This window comes from Polyodon spathula, chromosome 28, assembly GCF_017654505.1.
Source record: "Polyodon spathula isolate WHYD16114869_AA chromosome 28, ASM1765450v1, whole genome shotgun sequence".
NCBI classification, from domain to species: domain Eukaryota; kingdom Metazoa; phylum Chordata; class Actinopteri; order Acipenseriformes; family Polyodontidae; genus Polyodon; species Polyodon spathula.
Genome location: NC_054561.1, coordinates 7,795,886 through 7,813,244, shown reverse-complemented (window position 1 = coordinate 7,813,244; position 17,359 = coordinate 7,795,886). Strand labels below are relative to the sequence as shown.

The 17,359-nt window shown below is 42.7% G+C and overlaps 2 protein-coding genes across 2 annotated transcripts in view; both read right to left on the bottom strand.

The window, feature by feature from the left end:
- Positions 1 to 539: 539 nt before the first annotated feature.
- Positions 540 to 10,078, bottom strand: LOC121301947 (keratin, type I cytoskeletal 13-like). Its single transcript, XM_041231679.1, has 8 exons — positions 9,508 to 10,078; positions 8,764 to 8,846; positions 7,521 to 7,677; positions 3,190 to 3,351; positions 2,244 to 2,369; positions 1,748 to 1,968; positions 1,235 to 1,260; positions 540 to 753 (listed from the first exon to the last, which is right to left on the bottom strand). The coding sequence occupies exons 1-8, from the start codon at positions 10,018 to 10,020 to the stop codon at positions 650 to 652; spliced, it is 1,392 nt and encodes a 463-aa protein (XP_041087613.1). The 5' UTR covers positions 10,021 to 10,078; the 3' UTR covers positions 540 to 649.
- A 4,205-nt stretch (positions 10,079 to 14,283) lies between these two features.
- Positions 14,284 to 17,359, bottom strand: part of LOC121301939 (endonuclease domain-containing 1 protein-like) — a 6,107-nt gene continuing 3,031 nt past the window's right edge. The window contains exon 2 of the mRNA XM_041231665.1: positions 14,284 to 15,989. Within this exon, the coding sequence (XP_041087599.1) occupies positions 15,378 to 15,989 (612 nt within the window). The 3' untranslated portion in view covers positions 14,284 to 15,377. The remainder of the gene's footprint in view (positions 15,990 to 17,359) is intronic.

Here is a 17,359-nt window from a genome sequence, read left to right as displayed (position 1 = left end):
AACGGGGGAGGACAGCTATCCTGCCCCCCTGCCCATCACTGGGCAGGGGTACCTCGTAAGGCAAGACCAAAGAAGGTAGTGTAAAATATGTATAATGCAGTCGCAGTAAATAATCTATCACATGGGTTGAATTATAATACCCATGTGTTGTGTGTTTTTCATTAAAATCAGAGCTACAAAGGGAGTGGATGTTCACAAAAGACCATTAGTTTAGTAGCTTTGTGGACTTTTAACAATATGCATATGATCCTTGAGTTTATATTTCAAAGGGCTTTTAACAAGTATTCTGTAAGACTGTGCTCCATTGCCTCAGGGAGCAGTTTGGTATATTGCAGTTCTGTTGGGTGTGTTCTATCTAATGCTTCTGATATATCATACTTATATAATAAATACTTGAATAGTAGAATATTGCGGTTATTATCAGTGTATTATTTAATATATTCTGATGCACTATTAGATTTTTTTTTTGGGGGGGTGGGGGTTCATAAAAATTATAATTCCATAAAATTAAATAAAAGAATTAACCACACATTTGTCACTGCTTGCAAAACCCAGATATGTTTTATTGATGAACCCCGAAACACCCCTGTATCTGTGTACCGGAGACTGGAGCTGCTTCCTGTCTATCCGGTTTCAAATCTTCTTTTGTTTAGAATTTTTTCACCTGCTGGCTGGATGAGGAGGAGGAACTTACAACTTTCCCATCAACCAGCTCCTGCACGACCGTCACCACCTTCCTGGTTGAGCTGGCCCCTGGAACCACAACACACTTCAATCAGCACACTGCTGAAATACACAACACACTTCAATCAGCACACTGCTGAAACCACAACACACTTTAAATAGCACACTGCAAACCACAACACACTTCAATCAGCACACTGCAAACCACAACACACTTCAATCAGCACACTGCAAACCACAACACACTTCAATCAGCACACTGCAAACCACAACACATTTCAACCAGCACACTGGTCTTTGCTTTGGGTCACGACCGTCACAGACAAGAGCTAGTATGATAGTTTAGGTCTTTTAATATAATGGACAGTAAAACCTACAAAATCAGGATGGTTTGAACACACGGCCTACAAAATGTATTGATGGACATGACCTGCCATTGAGGCCTGTCTCAAGAAGACTGACAAACTGCAACTTTAACAAAACGTGCTGGAGTTGAACCTGGGCCTTCAGTGAAAGGCACACACAAACACACAACAAAATCAAAGCTTACCTGTTGCAGATGTCTTGGTGCTTTGCCTAAAGAAATAACACAAAGTCATTTATTTGTAGAATATTCTTCCAGACGGTAAAGCAATATCTAACAAGCAGGTTATGAGTTTATGTTAAATGTCTTGCCAGATTCAGGCCCACATCTCAAGCTGTGACAGGCATGACAAGCTAATTCCTTATCCCACTGCCCGGGCATATTCACTGCACTCACTGTTGCATTTGAAACAAAAATTAGAAATCAGAAATCGAGATTCTGTTTTTGAGGAGTAAAAAAAATAAAATAAAGAGAATCCAGTTGTTTTAGCAATTTCCTATTTTAAAAAGATTTCCATTGCTTGCTGTAATAAAATATTACAAACAGTTTTTTAAATGTCTACCTTTCTACTTCTGTATAAGACAAAGTCGTATTTTTGCCCCAGACATAGAAAAAGCTTTGAACTATTTAAATGCACCTAACCCATCTGGCGAATATCCTACGAAAATCTCAAGGTATGGGTTAGATATTCCTTCTCACCCGCCCTCCTCTCCATCCAGCAGCCTCCTGTACTCAGCAATCTCCAGCTCCAGATGGGTCTTGATGTCTAGGAGGAGGTGGTACTGCTCCGTGTTGCTCTCCATGTCGGCTCTCATCTGTGCCAGCTGGCTCTCCAGCCTGGTCACCACGGCCTGCAGGTGAATGAGCTGCTCGGCGTAGCGCGCTTCCATCTCCTGGAGGCTGGCTTCCAGGGCCATTTTCTACAAGGGGGCATTGAAAAGAGCAGCAAGCCAGAGTTTAGAAACTTCTGACCTATGATGACGGACACTCTCAGTCATCTAAATGTGTTTGGTAGCTTGTTGACAAGCAGGTTTGTGTTGGTGTTCGTGCAGGATTCACTGTGCAGGTTTGCGTTGGTGTTTGTGCAGGGTTGCTGTGCAGGTTTGTCTTGGTGTTCATGCAGGGTTGCTGTGCAGGTCTGTGTTGGTGTTCTTGCAGGGTTGCTGTGCAGGTTTGTGTTGGTGCTGTGCCTCACCGTGCTCTGGAGGGCCTGCAGCTCCATCTCCAGGTTCTGCAGGTTGTTTCTTTGCTCTTTCATCTCACTCTTGCTGGTCTGCAGGGTTTCCGTGTCCTCAGTTACCTGTTTCTGAACAACTTCAGCCTGCGGGGACAGAAAGATTATCAACGTTGTCCAGGTAACAAAAACAACCTGGACTTGCATAGTGATTTTACTAGATTGTAGTTTTTTTACTATACTATACGATAATACAGTATAGTCCCCCAGAGTTATAAAGTCATGACCTTCTTAAACATGAATGAAATGTTAAACTTAAACAGTCTTCTTTTCTTAGGGACAGATTTTCAGTGGTATATCGTATAGTGTCTGCATACAGAGTTGCACTAACATTTTGGAAAAGCTTAATTAAACACAGATAAATATTAAGGACATAGCCAGTTTTCCATGGTGAACTTCTTTAACCCTTAAAAAACAAATTTAAAACATACCATTGAGATCCCATTATAAACTCAGTGCATTAACCTGAAGAAACCGTAGCAGAACCGTTAACCTGCCAGCAACAGCAGCACAATGAATTTAGAAGAAATATCACCTGGAGGTCCTGGTTTTGGACTGTAATGGTTTACCTTTGAGAGGCTGTTGGTTTGTACAAATATCAAAATGGTACACTGGCATCATCCCACCATTAAAGCATACCCTCCCTTGTACTAATTTGAGATTGACTTTGACTGTCTGTGCTGTGCCCTGCTCACCTTGTTCTGCGTGACTCCGGCTCCCTTGATTGGCAGCTCTGTACCCTGCTCACCTTGTTCTGTGTGACTCCTGCTCCCTTGATTAGCTGCACTGTACCCGGCTCACCTTGTTCTGCGTGACTCCGGCTCCCTTGATTGGCTGCACTGTACCCGGCTCACCTTGTTCTGCATGATGCTGGCTCCCTTGATTGTCTGTGCTGTACCCTGCTCACCTTGTTCTGGTACCAGGCCTCAGCCTCCTTGCGGCTCTTATTGACAATGGCCTCGTACTGCTCTCTGATGTCTGCGATGATTTTGGCCAGATCCACTCCTGGGGCGGAGTCGACCTCCACTTGAACCTGCCCGCTCAGCTGGGAGCGGAAGGAGATCAATTCCTACAGCAAGGGGAGGCACAAAGCTGGGTTAGAGGGAGCGAAACATGCCATCAGATGAACAGCTTTTTTTTAGGCTGTTTTAATTGTTCTATTTTTACGAACTGCCTTGTTATCTTAGTAGTTCTAATTTGACAATTAAAACCATATTTTGTATCTCTTTATTTCATTTCTATTTTATCAAATTTGAATTTAATGCTGTAATTGTTCTTTTTTTGTGCGTTTGAAGTGCTTTGGATCCTTGTGACGAAAGGCGCTATAGAAATGTGAATTGTTGTTGCAAAAGGGGGGATGATTTATAATTTTTCTAGAAAACTCAACACAATTCTCATTTTAAGAAGAACTTTGTCATACAAACCTGTTCTTAACATTGTGTTTGGCCTACATGTTGCTTGTAATACTATTTCGATGAAGAAGACAATTCTTCTGGTATGCAAATGTAAACAATGACACCTGCTTCATTACATTTCCATTTACAGAGGCAGCCAAAACCAACTATAAAAATGGCTTAATAATATGGTGCGATACTCTGCAATAAAACTGAAGTCAATGCAATATTCAGCTTAGTTAACTTGTCCTGAATCTCCTGCACACTAGAGGGCGTTATCTGACTAGGAACTGTTTTGTTACAGATTTCTGCTGAAATACTGTTTACACCTGAGCCTTTGAGGTCTTGACAGGTAGTGATTTTATATAATTGTTAATCTATCACATCGTTACATCTATTACCACTATTACTTTGCTTGGCTGTGAAGAAGAACATAAGAACATAAGAAAGTTTACAAACGAGAGGAGGCCATTCGGCCCATCTTGCTCGTTTGGTTGTTAGTAGCTTATTGATCCCAGAATCTCATCAAGCAGCTTCTTGAAGGATCCCAGGGTGTCAGCTTCAACAACATTACTGGGGAGTTGATTCCAGACCCTCACAATTCTCTGTGTAAAAAAGTGTCTCCTATTTTCTGTTCTGAATGCCCCTTTTTCTAAACTCCATTTGTGACCCCTGGTCCTTGTTTCTTTTTTCAGGCTGAAAAAGTCCCTTGCGTCGACACTGTCAATACCTTTTAGAATTTTGAATGCTTGAATTAGGTCGCCACGTAGTCTTCTTTGTTCAAGACTGAACAGATTCAATTCTTTTAGCCTGTCTGCATATGACATGCCTTTTAAGCCCGGAATAATTCTGGTCGCTCTTCTTTGCACTCTTTCTAGAGCAGCAATATCTTTTTTATAGCGAGGTGACCAGAACTGCACACAATATTCAAGATGAGGTCTTACAAGTGCATTGTACAGTTTTAACATTACTTCCCTTGATTTAAATTCAACACTTTTCACAATGTATCCGAGTATCTTGTTAGCCTTTTTTATAGCTTCCCCACATTGCCTAGATGAAGACATTTCTGAGTCAACAAAAACTCCTAGGTCTTTTTCATAGATTCCTTCTCCAATTTCAATATCTCCCATATGATATTTATAATGTACATTTTTATTTCCTGCGTGCAGTACCTTACACTTTTCTCTATTAAATGTCATTTGCCATGTATCTGCCCAGTTCTGAATCTTGTCTAGATCATTTTGAATGACCTTTGCTGCTGCAACAGTGTTTGCCACTCCTCCTACTTTTGTGTCGTCTGCAAATTTAACAAGTTTGCTTACTATACCAGAATCTAAATCATTAATGTAGATTAGGAATAGCAGAGGACCTAATACTGATCCCTGTGGTACACCGCTGGTTACCACACTCCATTCTGAGGTTTTTCCTCTAATCAGTACTTTCTGTTTTCTACATGTTAACCACTCCCTAATCCATGTACATGTGTTTCCTTGAATCCCAACTGCGTTCAGTTTGAGAATTAATCTTTTGTGCGAGACTTTGTCAAAAGCTTTCTGGAAATCTAAATAAACCATGTCATATGCTTTGCAATTATCCATTATCGATGTTGCATCCTCAAAAAAATCAAGCAAGTTAGTTAGGCACGATCTCCCTTTCCTAAAACCATGTTGACTGTCTCCCAGTACCCTGTTACCATATAGGTAATTTTCCATTTTGGATCTTATTATAGTTTCCATAAGTTTGCATATAATAGAAGTCAGGCTTACTGGTCTGTAGTTACCTGGTTCAGTTTTGTTTCCCTTTTTGTGGATCGGTATTACGTTTGCAATTTTCCAGTCTGTCGGTACCACCCCTGTGTCAAGAGACTGCTGCATGATCTTGGTTAGCGGTTTGTAAATTACTTCTTTCATTTCTTTGAGTACTACTGGGAGGATCTCATCCGGCCCGGGGGATTTGTTTATTTTAAGAGCTCCTAGTCCCTTTAACACTTCTGCCTCAGTTATGCTAAACCCCAACAGCATACAGGTCAGATCCTGCCAGGCTGAACCCCCTATCGGCATGTCCCACCATGTATTTCACTGGGGAGTATCCTCGGCAGACTCGGGGGACCCCCTGACTCCCCTCCTTGTGGTTCAGAATACCCTGAGCACTCGGGGGACCCCCTGACTCTAACATCGTGGTTCTGAATTCCCTGAGCGCTCGGAGGATCCCCTGACTCTCACCTCCTCTTGGTTCTGAATCCCCTGAGCACTCGGGGGACCCTCTGACTCTAAGATCGTGGTTATGAATCCCCTGAGAGCTTGGGGGAACCCCAGACTCTCACCTCCTTGTGGTTCTGAATTCCCTGAATGCTCAGGGGACCCCCTGACTCTAACATCATGGTTCTGAATTCCCTGAGCGCTTGGGGGATCCCCTGACTCACCTCCTCGTGGTTCTGAAATCCCTGAATGCTTGGGGGATCCCCTGACTCTCACCTCCTCGTGGTTCTGAATTCCCTGAATGCTCAGGGGACCCCCTGACTCTCACCTTCTCGTGGTTCTGAATTCCCTGAATGCTCGGGGGACCCCCTGACTCTCACCTCCTCATGGTTCTGAATTCCCTGAATGATCGGGGGACCCCCTGACTCTCACCTCCTCGTGGTTCTGAATTCCCTGAATGCTCGGGGGACCCCCTGACTCTCACCTCCTCGTGGTTCTGATATCCCTGAGCACTCGGGGGACCCCCTGACTCTCACCTCCTCGTGGTTCTGAATTCCCTGAGCGCTCGGGGGACCCCCAGACTCTCACCTCCTCGTGGTTCTGAATCCCCTGAGGACTTGGGGGATCCCCTGACTCTAACATCGTGGTTCTGAATTCCCTGAGCGCTCGGGGGACCCCCTGACTCTAACATCGTGGTTCTGAATCCCCTGAGCGTTCGGGGACCCCCTGACTCTAACATCGTGGTTCTGAATTCCCTGAGCGCTCGGGGACCCCCTAACTCTCACCTCCTCGTGGTTCTGAATCCCCTGAGCACTCGGGGCACCCCCTGACTCTAAGATCGTGGTTATGAATCCCCTGAGAGCTTGGGGGAACCCCAGACTCTCACCTCCTTGTGGTTCTGAATTCCCTGAGCGCTTGGGGGACCCCCTGACTCTCACCTTCTCGTGGTTCTGAAATCCCTGAGCACTCGGGGGACCCCCTGACTCTCACCTCCTGTGGTTCTGAATTCCCTGAGCGCTTGGGGGACCCCCAGACTCTCATCTTCATGTGGTTTTGAAATCCCTGAGCACTCGGGGGACCCCCTGACTCTCACCTCCTCGTGGTTCTGAATTTCCTGAGGACTCGGGGGATCCCCTGACTCTAACATCATGGTTCTGAATTCCCTGAGCGCTCGGGGGGCCCCCTGACTCTAACATCGTGGTTCTGAATCCCCTGAGCGCTTGGGGCACCCCCTGACTCTAAGATCGTGGTTATGAATCCCCTGAGAGCTTGGGGGAACCCCAGACTCTCACCTCCTCGTGGTTCTGAAATCCCTGAGCACTCGGGGGACCCCCTGACTCTCACCTCCTCATGGTTCTGAATCCCCTGAGCGCTCGGGGGACCCCCAGACTCTCATCTCCTCGTGGTTCTGAAATCCTTGAGCACTCGGGGGACCCCCTGACTCTCACCTCCTCGTGGTTCTGAATCCCCTGAGGACTCAGGGGATCCCCTGATTCTAACATTGTGGTTCTGAATCCCCTGAGCGCTCAGGGGATCCCCTGACTCTAACATCATGGTTCTGAATTCCCTGAGCGCTCGGGGGACCCCCTGACTCTAACATCGTGGTTCTGAATCCCCTGAGCGCTTGGAGACCCCCTGACTCTCACCTCCTCGTGGTTCTTCTTGAGGTAGAGCAGCTCCTCCTTCACACTCTCGATCTGCATCTCCAGGTCAGACCTGGTCAGAGACAGCTCACTCAAAAGCTTCTTCAGCCCGGCGATGTCGTACTCCACAGACTGCCTCATTGCCAACTCATTCTCATACCTGCAAGTTAAGGCATGTATTCACAGCGACGTGTGCACTGGAAGCATCTCTAATTACTGTATATTGACATAGTGGCTAATTAGTAAATGAATGTGTACTTACACATAGTTACAATGTGCTTAATGTGTACAAAATGTTTGTATGCTATAACCCTAACCCTAAACCCATCCCTAACCTGAACCCTTTTCTGATACTGTAACTGTGTAGTTACATAAACAATGCAAACAGATTTACACAAAGTACATTCTAACTATGAACAATAACATTGGAATGATGTATAAGTGCAGTGATGGCCAAAGGTTCTGCATTCCCTTGAACATAAAGATTGAGACATAATTTAACTTCATGAAATCAAATAAACTACAAAACAATATCGCAAAAGTCTACCGGAAGCCTTAATAGTAGCACATTATTTCATGTTGGATTTCAATGTCACATTTTAAATTGTTGTCAGTTCTTCAGTTAAGTATATGGAAAACCACAAAGTGGTATGTAATTCAACATGTTAACGTAACATTAGTCAGCAGCTTTCATTCGACTTTATGAAGCAAAAATAGTTAATTATATAGTGGGATGCAAACCCTTTGTCCAGCGCTGCACACATGTGTTTGCTATGTAATTACCCTGTAAATACACAGTAATTAGAGACACTTCATGCAGCGTGTTAGTGCACTGGCCCACATAACAATTTAAAACAACTGCACTGGTTTGAGGGGCATTTGTTGCCTGATTATTATTATTCATTATTTTTTGCATTTATTATGCAGGACAAGCAATCACAACCACATGCATACAGAATACATGTGGTGTAGCTTGCCAACTCAGCCAAGAAACTGTTTTATAGTGGGATCAGTAAAATAAATAAGGATGGAGGAATCTAGGAGTCAGACATCTAACCAAGAGACAGTAATGATAATCAGCACATATCCATAATTATAGTGCAACGAGAAGGGGGGGGGGGGGGGGGGGGGCAGTGGAACCTCGAAATGTTTCGATTTTCTAGGAGTGATGAAACATCTGTGGGTGCGTTTACATGAAAGGGTTGCTATATACCAGTGAACTCTTAACAACTTCCTAAATCCTCACTTGACTTTGAAGTCCTCGGCAGCCAGCTTGGCATTGTCAATCTGAAGAAGAATGGTGGAATTGACAGCAGACGCAGCCAACATCTGTACGGAAATGCAAAATATTAGTAAATATTATTAACATTTGCATTGTTGCTAAAAACACATACCTGTATGAGTTGAAAAACACTTCAGTTCTCAATTCCATTTTGTATCATTAGTACAGCTCCCTGGGACATTTCATTATGTGAACGTGGTAGTATTGTATTATTGTGTTGAACCACCATTTAGTTCTGTCATCTGATGCCCCGTGCAATCTAGCTTTCCAGTATAATCCACAACCCTCAAGATTATATTATTGTGCTGGGTAGTGTAGAGATAGTCTTATCTCACTAATCAAAGGTGTTCACAGGGGTGAGATAATATAGTATAACTGTAGGTCTTGAATTAACTAGTTGCCATAGGGACAAAACAGTTTTGTGTCTGTTTATTCAAAAAACAATTTAGACATTTGGAATTTTAAATATGGTACTACAGTTGGTTGATGGAGATGTGCAACCAGTTACTGAAACTCAATGGTCTTACAAGAAAATTCATGTAATGATTTAATGGTAATAGCTGCCTTAATAATATGGATTACCCATGTCAACATAGAATAACTTGGTTTAAATATGAGATATCTAGGTGGTAAGAGCAGAGGACTTGTTAGTGAAGGTGCCCCAAGATGAGCTTTACCACCCCCATGCAAAGGTAGCACCATCCCTACCTGGGTGCGGAGGTCCTCAATAGTGGTGTGATAGGCGCTCATGTCGTGGGAGATAATGGCATGGCTATTGCTCCACCCGTGGATCTGCTGCTCCAGCTTGGCGTTGGCGCTCTGCAGGGTGCGCACCTTCTCCAGGTACACGGCCAGGCGGTCGTTGAGGTTATGCATGGTCTCCTTCCCGTTGTTGCTGAAGGCTGAGGAGCTGCCGCTCTCCAGGTTGAGGGCCCCAAAGCTTCCCCCAGCAGAGGCACCATAGCCCCCAGCAGCACCACCATAGCCCCAGGCAGAGGCACCGAAACCCCCACCCGCGGCGGACCTCAGCCCGGTGACTGAGCTGGAGGAGATGCGGGTGCTCCTGCCTCCAGCACCTCCGTATACACTCTGGGCTCTCATGTCCATCCCGCCCGCCCCGCTGCGGGAGGAGAATGAGGACGAGCCCAAACCCACTGCACCAGAAGACATTCTGCCGCCGCTGTGACCGGCGAAACTGCTGTGGCTGGAGAAGGAGGTCATGGTATCGGCAGAGCGGAGTTGTGCAGGAGGAAGAAGCAGGAACCGATGCTCTGAAGGACTCAGATGAGGATGAACTCTGATGTCCCTCTACCCCAGACATATAGTCGGCCTGGTGGGAGTGGCTGCTTGGACAGAGCTTCCTGATTGGCTGATGTGCCATTTTGTAAAAGGAATGTGCTGGCAGATATTTCCACTACCCTCTGCATGGACTTGTACAGATTCTGTCTTAAAAAATGTAGTGTTATATATTTGCTAGCAATAAAATCATTACTTTTTAAAAACTTAGTTTAGAGTGATAAATCACTGAGCTTTTACTCCTGTCCAAAGCGAACTAGTAAAATGCAATCTTAAATGTTAAAGAATGTTTTCTATGTTCATAAAGGATCTTACTTTATTTAAATTGTAACACATGTATTTTGTCATTGCTTTCAGAAGATAAATAATGTCAATCTTAATAGCAGTTATGCAAAAACATTTGACTTTTGTGCAGAGCTCGGCTGCAGATTGGAGCCCCAGTTTGATATTGGAATGAGATGACATTGCAAGCTGGTTTCATGGTGCAGGTGGAAATGTGGTATTGTTGAGTCTGAGACAATATTAGCAATACAGATTGTATTTCGATTCTGTGTGAATTATATTATGAGGTAAACTTAATTGCTCTAAACACAGCCACTGTTTATATAATTAACAAAGGACACACACTTATGAAAATGAAATATCCTACAGTGCATGTTCGTTCTGTCAATAATAATCCGAAAAACAAGATTCTGATTTTACTCTGTAAGTTTTGGGCGTTCTGTAATATCGCCTCACAGATCTATAGCCCTTGAACCTCGCTGGTGGTATTATAGAGCCTATCACCTCTTGCTGTTCCTTCACTCGTTTTTCATTCAGTGTTAGTGTTCAGTGTTCAAAATGAACAGATTCTGACACTGGCAGGAGAAAGCAAAGGGCATAAAGGAAAAGTTCTAAAATACTGTAACGATTCTTTAAAAACAGAGAGAAAGAGAGATGGTGGGTGTAAAATAAAGAGAAAGAGAGATGTGAAGTCCAGTGCACTGAAGAAAGCACTTGACTTTGTGATAGTTTTACCAAGACATACACTCCCCGTTTCTGGATTTGTGTCAAAGTAGCTGTTTTAAAAGGTGTGGCGTTCAATAGCATTTCATTTTATAAGGCACATGTGTAGTTTACAAGGTAAAAAAAACAAACTTTCACTCTTGCTATATTCTGTGTTGTTCATGCCACATCGATATCTTTTGAAACATTTTTAAATGACTGGTATGCATCACTTGGATATGAATTCCTCAGATGAGAGCTGGGATTCAAGTTGAGACGAGTGTACCCTGGGGTGCGTGTATGAGGGGCTGAGAGCAGCAATGACAGGACCTGCTGCCCAGAAGCAGCTCATCACAGCCTCCTTTATTAAACTAATTTATTAAATACTGCCATAGCAGATTAATATGTGAACTCCTAATTCAATTACTGGTATGCCGTTTAAAACTCTGGTGAAATGGGCGTCCGCTCCAGTATTACCTGGTAAAGGGTGGTGTGTAGAGTTAGACGAGTCATTAAAGCGCATCTTTTTTAAAAATGATGGTCTGTTCCTATCTTGCTCAATAAGTTTTTACCTTATTTCAGTACAATCTAAAACTATAGCACTTGAATTGAAGCTTCATTCATTCAGATAATGATGGATCCTGCACCTGGACTGCCCAAGGAAAGGAATTCCAGTGTCTGGGTGGCTACTAAGAGAACGGCCCCAGGTATGGTATATACAAACTGTAACTTTATCATCCTACTAGGTACTGACATTAACTCTTTAAAGTTGGTGCTGGGGAATCCCACTGAAGAATGTAACAGGCCCATTTGTAATTAAATGCAAGGGCAAAGGTACCTTTCTGTGTGGAATAAAGAAAATGACTCAGATAATAACGCGGCATAAGAAGGGCAGCATACAAGTTCACGGCAGTTCCATTAAAGGTGAAACAACTTCCATAGAACATATTTGATGTCTGGCCCTTCTAGGCAAACATGTTTTTACACTCCTCCACACAATGCTGTGCCGTTTTGCGATGGCTGGGACGGTAAATCCTGTTCTTCTGCTGTTTTGAACACACCACATTCCACTAGCTGCCGTTGTTTGTTTGTTTCTTCTCAAACCACACTTGCTCGTAGATCACTTGGCTCCACTTCGTCCTGGCTGGGTGGCTGAAATGCACAGCTCATAGTTTCACAGCTTCAGTTTAAATGTGTGAATTTTTTTTTTTTTTTTAAGATCAAGTACAGCAGCATCACATTTCATTTTCTTAGTCTGCTTATCTTTTTATGACGTGTGTAATTATGAGCGCTACTTGGAGACCTCCTTTCACAGCACAGAATTTAGACAAATCTTCCCAGTGTTTGAGATGCTACGCATTCACCTGGTTGGCTATTCTATGCATTTCTAACTCTCTGTGTAAAAAAGTGCTTCCTACCTTCTACCTTGGTTTCCATTTATCTCTTGTTTTTGTCTCTGTGCTGAACTTGAAGTCCTGTCTTGGGTCCACTTTATCAAGACCATTTATGATTTTACAGACTTCAATCCCCTCTTTCCCTTCTTTTTTTTCTCAGCTGAAGAGATTCCATTATTTAGGCCTGTCCTCACAGCTCATGTCATTCAGTCCTGGGATCAGCATGACTGTCCTTCTCTGTACTTCTCCAGTGCAGTGGTGTCTTGTTTGTAGTGAGGTGAACAGAACTGCACACAGTATTGTAGGAGAGGTGTAACCAGGGCATTGTATAATCTTAGCATCACCTCTCTAGACTTGAATTCCTAGCTTTTTGCAATCCAGCCTAACAGCCTATTAACCTTTTTAATAGCCTCACCACCTTAATGAGAATCTTTTGATGACTCCACTATACCTCCAAGAACCTTTTCAATCCAAGAACTCCTTTTCAATAGCTACATACATCTACTGAAGGGACAGTAACTGGTACAGAGGAAAGAAAACACCCTCAGTATGATCTCCCAGCAATGAGCAAATACACATTCTGAGTGAGCTTGAACTAATGTTGAGCAAGGATCATAATAATATGCTTATCCCAGCTTTGGAGTAAAGCATGCATGATGGATCTAGCCAGTCCAACTGTAGAAGAGGTGTAATGATTAGTTTAATTCACACACTAAAGAGTAGCTTGAAGTATGAACAGCCGTTTAAAGATTGCACTGAGGGATGTTGGAGACCACTATGTATGTAGCCTGCTCTGTACTTTACTACAAAGCAAGTAGAGTTAACAGAGTTAAAAAGAAACACTGGCCTGCAAGCACAATGGTATAATAATAGAGTAAAGTGATAAGCATTCTCAGAATGAGAACAGAACTCCGAACCATTCAGAATGAGCGAAGAGGGGATGCATACATCTCAATGATACTTTGCTAAACGTTCCTTAACACTGAGATGCCCAAGGAATTTTGAAATAAGAAAAGCTACTATATTTATCTAACTCTGTTTCTTGTGCAAAACACCTTTTATTTCTTTCCTGTCTGGCAGCACATAATGTTCTGCATATGAAAATCCTGGCTTGTGAGGCCGGATTTTAAAAATAATAATATAGAGGGGTGGCTCAGCATTGTATCACATGTGACACAGAAATGGGCATTACAGCGTTAATTCATATTGTCTTTATCCTGCTGAATATATAACTTATTATAGAGTCCCAAAGAGAAGACAGTGCAGCTGCCTAAGCATTGCAGCATATGTGATGCAGAAATGGGGATTACAGGGTTAATGACTGCCAGCGGTATTAATACATACTTACATTTTACAATCAATCTTTATTTACTGCACAGCTCAGTACTTTGAAACGTTTCTACTGTTATTACACTGTCCCCAGGAGCACTGCCACTGGGAGTTCAAACCCAGTGTGCATACTTTTTTAAATGTCCCGAAGCTGAATCTCTTGCCCTTGAACCCCAAGTGTGAAGAACAAGTATCAACGAATCATCCAAACTGCAGACTGTCCGTTAATGCTGCGTGAAAAAAGCAAATTCTTACAAGAAGACTACTAAAACAATTGAAATACATCTGATTTAGAGAAAAAGTTTGTAAAGCAAGTTTGCAAACTACAGGTGATCCCCAACCTGAAGCTCACATTCTGACGGGCATGTGCGCTCCAGTTTCTAGAGCTATGCTGAATACAATGCTGAATACAATGCTGAATGTACACAAATAAGTTGTTTTATTTCAGAGTCAAAGCACTTCAATATCCAGTCCTGTCTACTCTAATTCCTGCACCAGTGTTTGCTAAAATTTAGCCATTTAGTATACATTACAGATCAACCTTCACAAAATAAAAGAAATGAACAAATACAAAAAAAGTGGCTACAAACACATTTATTAATGTTGTTGTTACAAACATCAAGTAAATCAATTAACAAAAAATAGCAAGAATTACTTCAAAATCATCAGCAAATTTCATAAATCGTTCAAATAACCAATTACAACTTTTAGCTATTTATTTAAAATGACTTTACATTACTCAAATTACTTGTCATTGTGCACATTTTTATTTTATCATAATTAAGACGTATAATCACATGCGTTTCACTAACTAGAGGACTTGCTGTACAGCACATATTGCTATGAACCTTGCTGAACTCAAACTTTGTAAAAATAAGTTTCAAGGATGTGATTGAAAAACGGAAACACAGTAAGAATCGGAAACCAAATCCCACGAACGACTGCTGGACGAGAGAATAATTTCATTTTTAAATCGTTGTTCTACCTTCAATGTCTACACTGTCAGAGGGGTTACAGTGAGCTGTACAGCATGTCCTCTAGTTACATAGAGTCTAGAGGCTAGATTTTCAAATCTATTAACTCCAAAATGTTATTAGCTCTATTCAGCAACACCTTACAATAAATGTCTCTAATATTTACATAGCAATTACTTAGTAAATAAATGTGTACTTACACATCATTTAAATGCTATTATGCATAATTAAAAATGTACTTAATGTGTAAATGGTTTTGCACGATATATGTAAGTACATAACTGTAGGAGAAAAGGTTTAGGATCAGGCTTATACCGTGCAAAAAAGTTGTATATTGTAACTATGCATAATAACATTGTAATTATTCATAAGTACACATGTATTTACTAAGTAACTATTATAGAACTACACAGTAATTACAGACACTTAATTTAAAGTGTTACCATGGTTTCTTAATCATCTTAGAAGTATAAATGGTGTTTTTTTTTTCTTTCAGACAAAAATAACCCTAATGAAGGTTTAGAATCCATAGCTCTGAGCCAATATTTTTCCAGCTTTCCTGAATTTCCCTCTGTTGGTGAGCTACAGCACCTCTGTTTCCTCAGGGGGAACACCCGTTATCGAATACACTGATGGCTGAACCATATCTCTGCTTGAGATACATCTCCAGTGTCTTCAGTGACATCCGCCTCACATCGTAGCCTCTCCAGCGCTTGCCCTGCCTCTTGTCTATAGGCACAATCTCTTCAGTGCTGTTGGGGTCGTTGCGGCCAATGGCAGCAAGACTGGAAAGACTGAGCGATGTGAGGTTGGCATTCTCAGCCTTGTAAGAGGGGCAGCAGTAGGCAGACCACAGATACTCTGGGATGGCTACCCTGTCCTTCTTGATCCAGCGGTCAGTTTCATAAGGAATGATCCCGGTTACAATATAAGCTTCCTTTGTGCAGTGTTTAGTGAGCAGATTACTGGTTTGCCCCTCGAATTCAGCCCACGGTCCATCGTTGGAGCCTTCTTTCTGGGGCACGATGTTGGTGAGGGTGAAGGTGGCGTTTTTGTCCCCGATGTCACTATGGTGCAGGCTGGGGTTGAGGTGGCCCTTGGTGTACATGGAGTTTGTGTAGTCCACTATCACCGCTTGGCTCTCCACAACGTTTTGATCAATGGGGCCGCGTGGAAAAGGCATCATGTCTGGACCTGCTTTGGAATAAGCAAGCTGGGAAACAAGAACAGATTGAATTATTCAGATGACTAACCGCACCATAATGGGCTATTAATTTTGATTGATTGAAGCAATGTCCCAAGTTCCATTTGTGAATCATATATCTGTAGGAGTGGTAGCACCAGATATCCACCAGATAGCATATTGAACAAAAGAACCAGATCTGCTGCCTAACACCACATCGACTAATAGTGCCAGGATATGATTTTCCATCATCTGATTTGACACAGAGGGTGTTCCTTACAAAAACAGTACCATAGTATTTATTGCACAGCATTGTACAGTTTTACCACGCTTTCCTTAATACTATGCATTTACCATAGTAAGCCATGGTTTTCAATATGCTATACCATACCTCTCTGTTCTTTACAGTGCTTATCTATGCTTTACCATGCTTTCACTGTGCTTTATTACACTGTATTATGCTTATACTATAGGAAGCTTTTATACGGGGTACCCAGTGAAGGTGCCAGGCTCTCCCTGGTGAAGGAGCTGAGGGGGCTACACTGCATGTTGCATGGGCACGTATAGTGTCAACGTTTCCATGTGTGTCGCAAAACTTCAGTAATATATTATATTAAGGCCGTATCTCAAGAAGGCGAACTAAAATCACTGTAGAAGCCTGTGCATGCAAAAGCACCCAGCTGTGTTTTGAGGTGATTCACTGAACAGAATCAAATAAGCTACCAGCTGTATGAATCATTGCTCACCCAGTCACCAACATTAAACATCAACACTGTCAATGCTATTTAACTACACATTTTCACCGGCTGTGATGTGGCAGGCCACACTGTTTCTGAACCTGCCTTCATGTTCGTTATCTCAGAGCGTAGCAGAGTGTCCCAGTCCAGGGAGAGCTCTGTTATAAGGTTGAGATTAACTGAATTATTATTTGTTTGAATTGTGTAGCAGGACTGAGGTCCCTTTAATCTGTTAATGCACGTGTGTGTGAGAGCACTCGAGAATAACGGCTGCTTCAGAGAGCTAGGGCAGTGTGAAGAATATGGGTTAGTATTTAGAAGCTTTGCCTTGAGGGAATGATGAAACTCAAAGTAAGCAGATAAGCAGCATTTCAAGATAAGCAACGATAAACTGGATCTACACCTCAGCAACGAAAAGTTGCCCCACCAAATAGCAGCTAAACCAAAGAGCCTGTGACCCCGAGCACATATTCACATCCTGAGCAGCTGAACCAAAGAGCCTGTGACCCCGAGCACATATTCACATCCTGAGCAGCTGAACCAAAGAGCCTGTGACCCCGAGCACATATTCACATCCTGAGCAGCTGAAGTCGATGCAGCCCTGGAAGACATCACATCGTGAAGGGGATCAGGAGGTACAATTACCTGGGCTGATTTCTAGAA

Coding starts and splice junctions, on each gene's coding strand:
- LOC121301947 (XM_041231679.1), bottom strand. CDS start 10,020: ATGACCTCCTTCTCCAGCCACAGCAGTTTCGCCGGTCACAGCGGCGGC. Junction 2,370..3,189: donor AGGCCTGGTACCAGAACAAG/GTGAGCAGGGTA, acceptor CTGTCCCCGCAG/GCTGAAGTTGTTCAGAAACA. Junction 1,969..2,243: donor TGCAGGCCCTCCAGAGCACG/GTGAGGCACAGC, acceptor GCCCCCTTGTAG/AAAATGGCCCTGGAAGCCAG.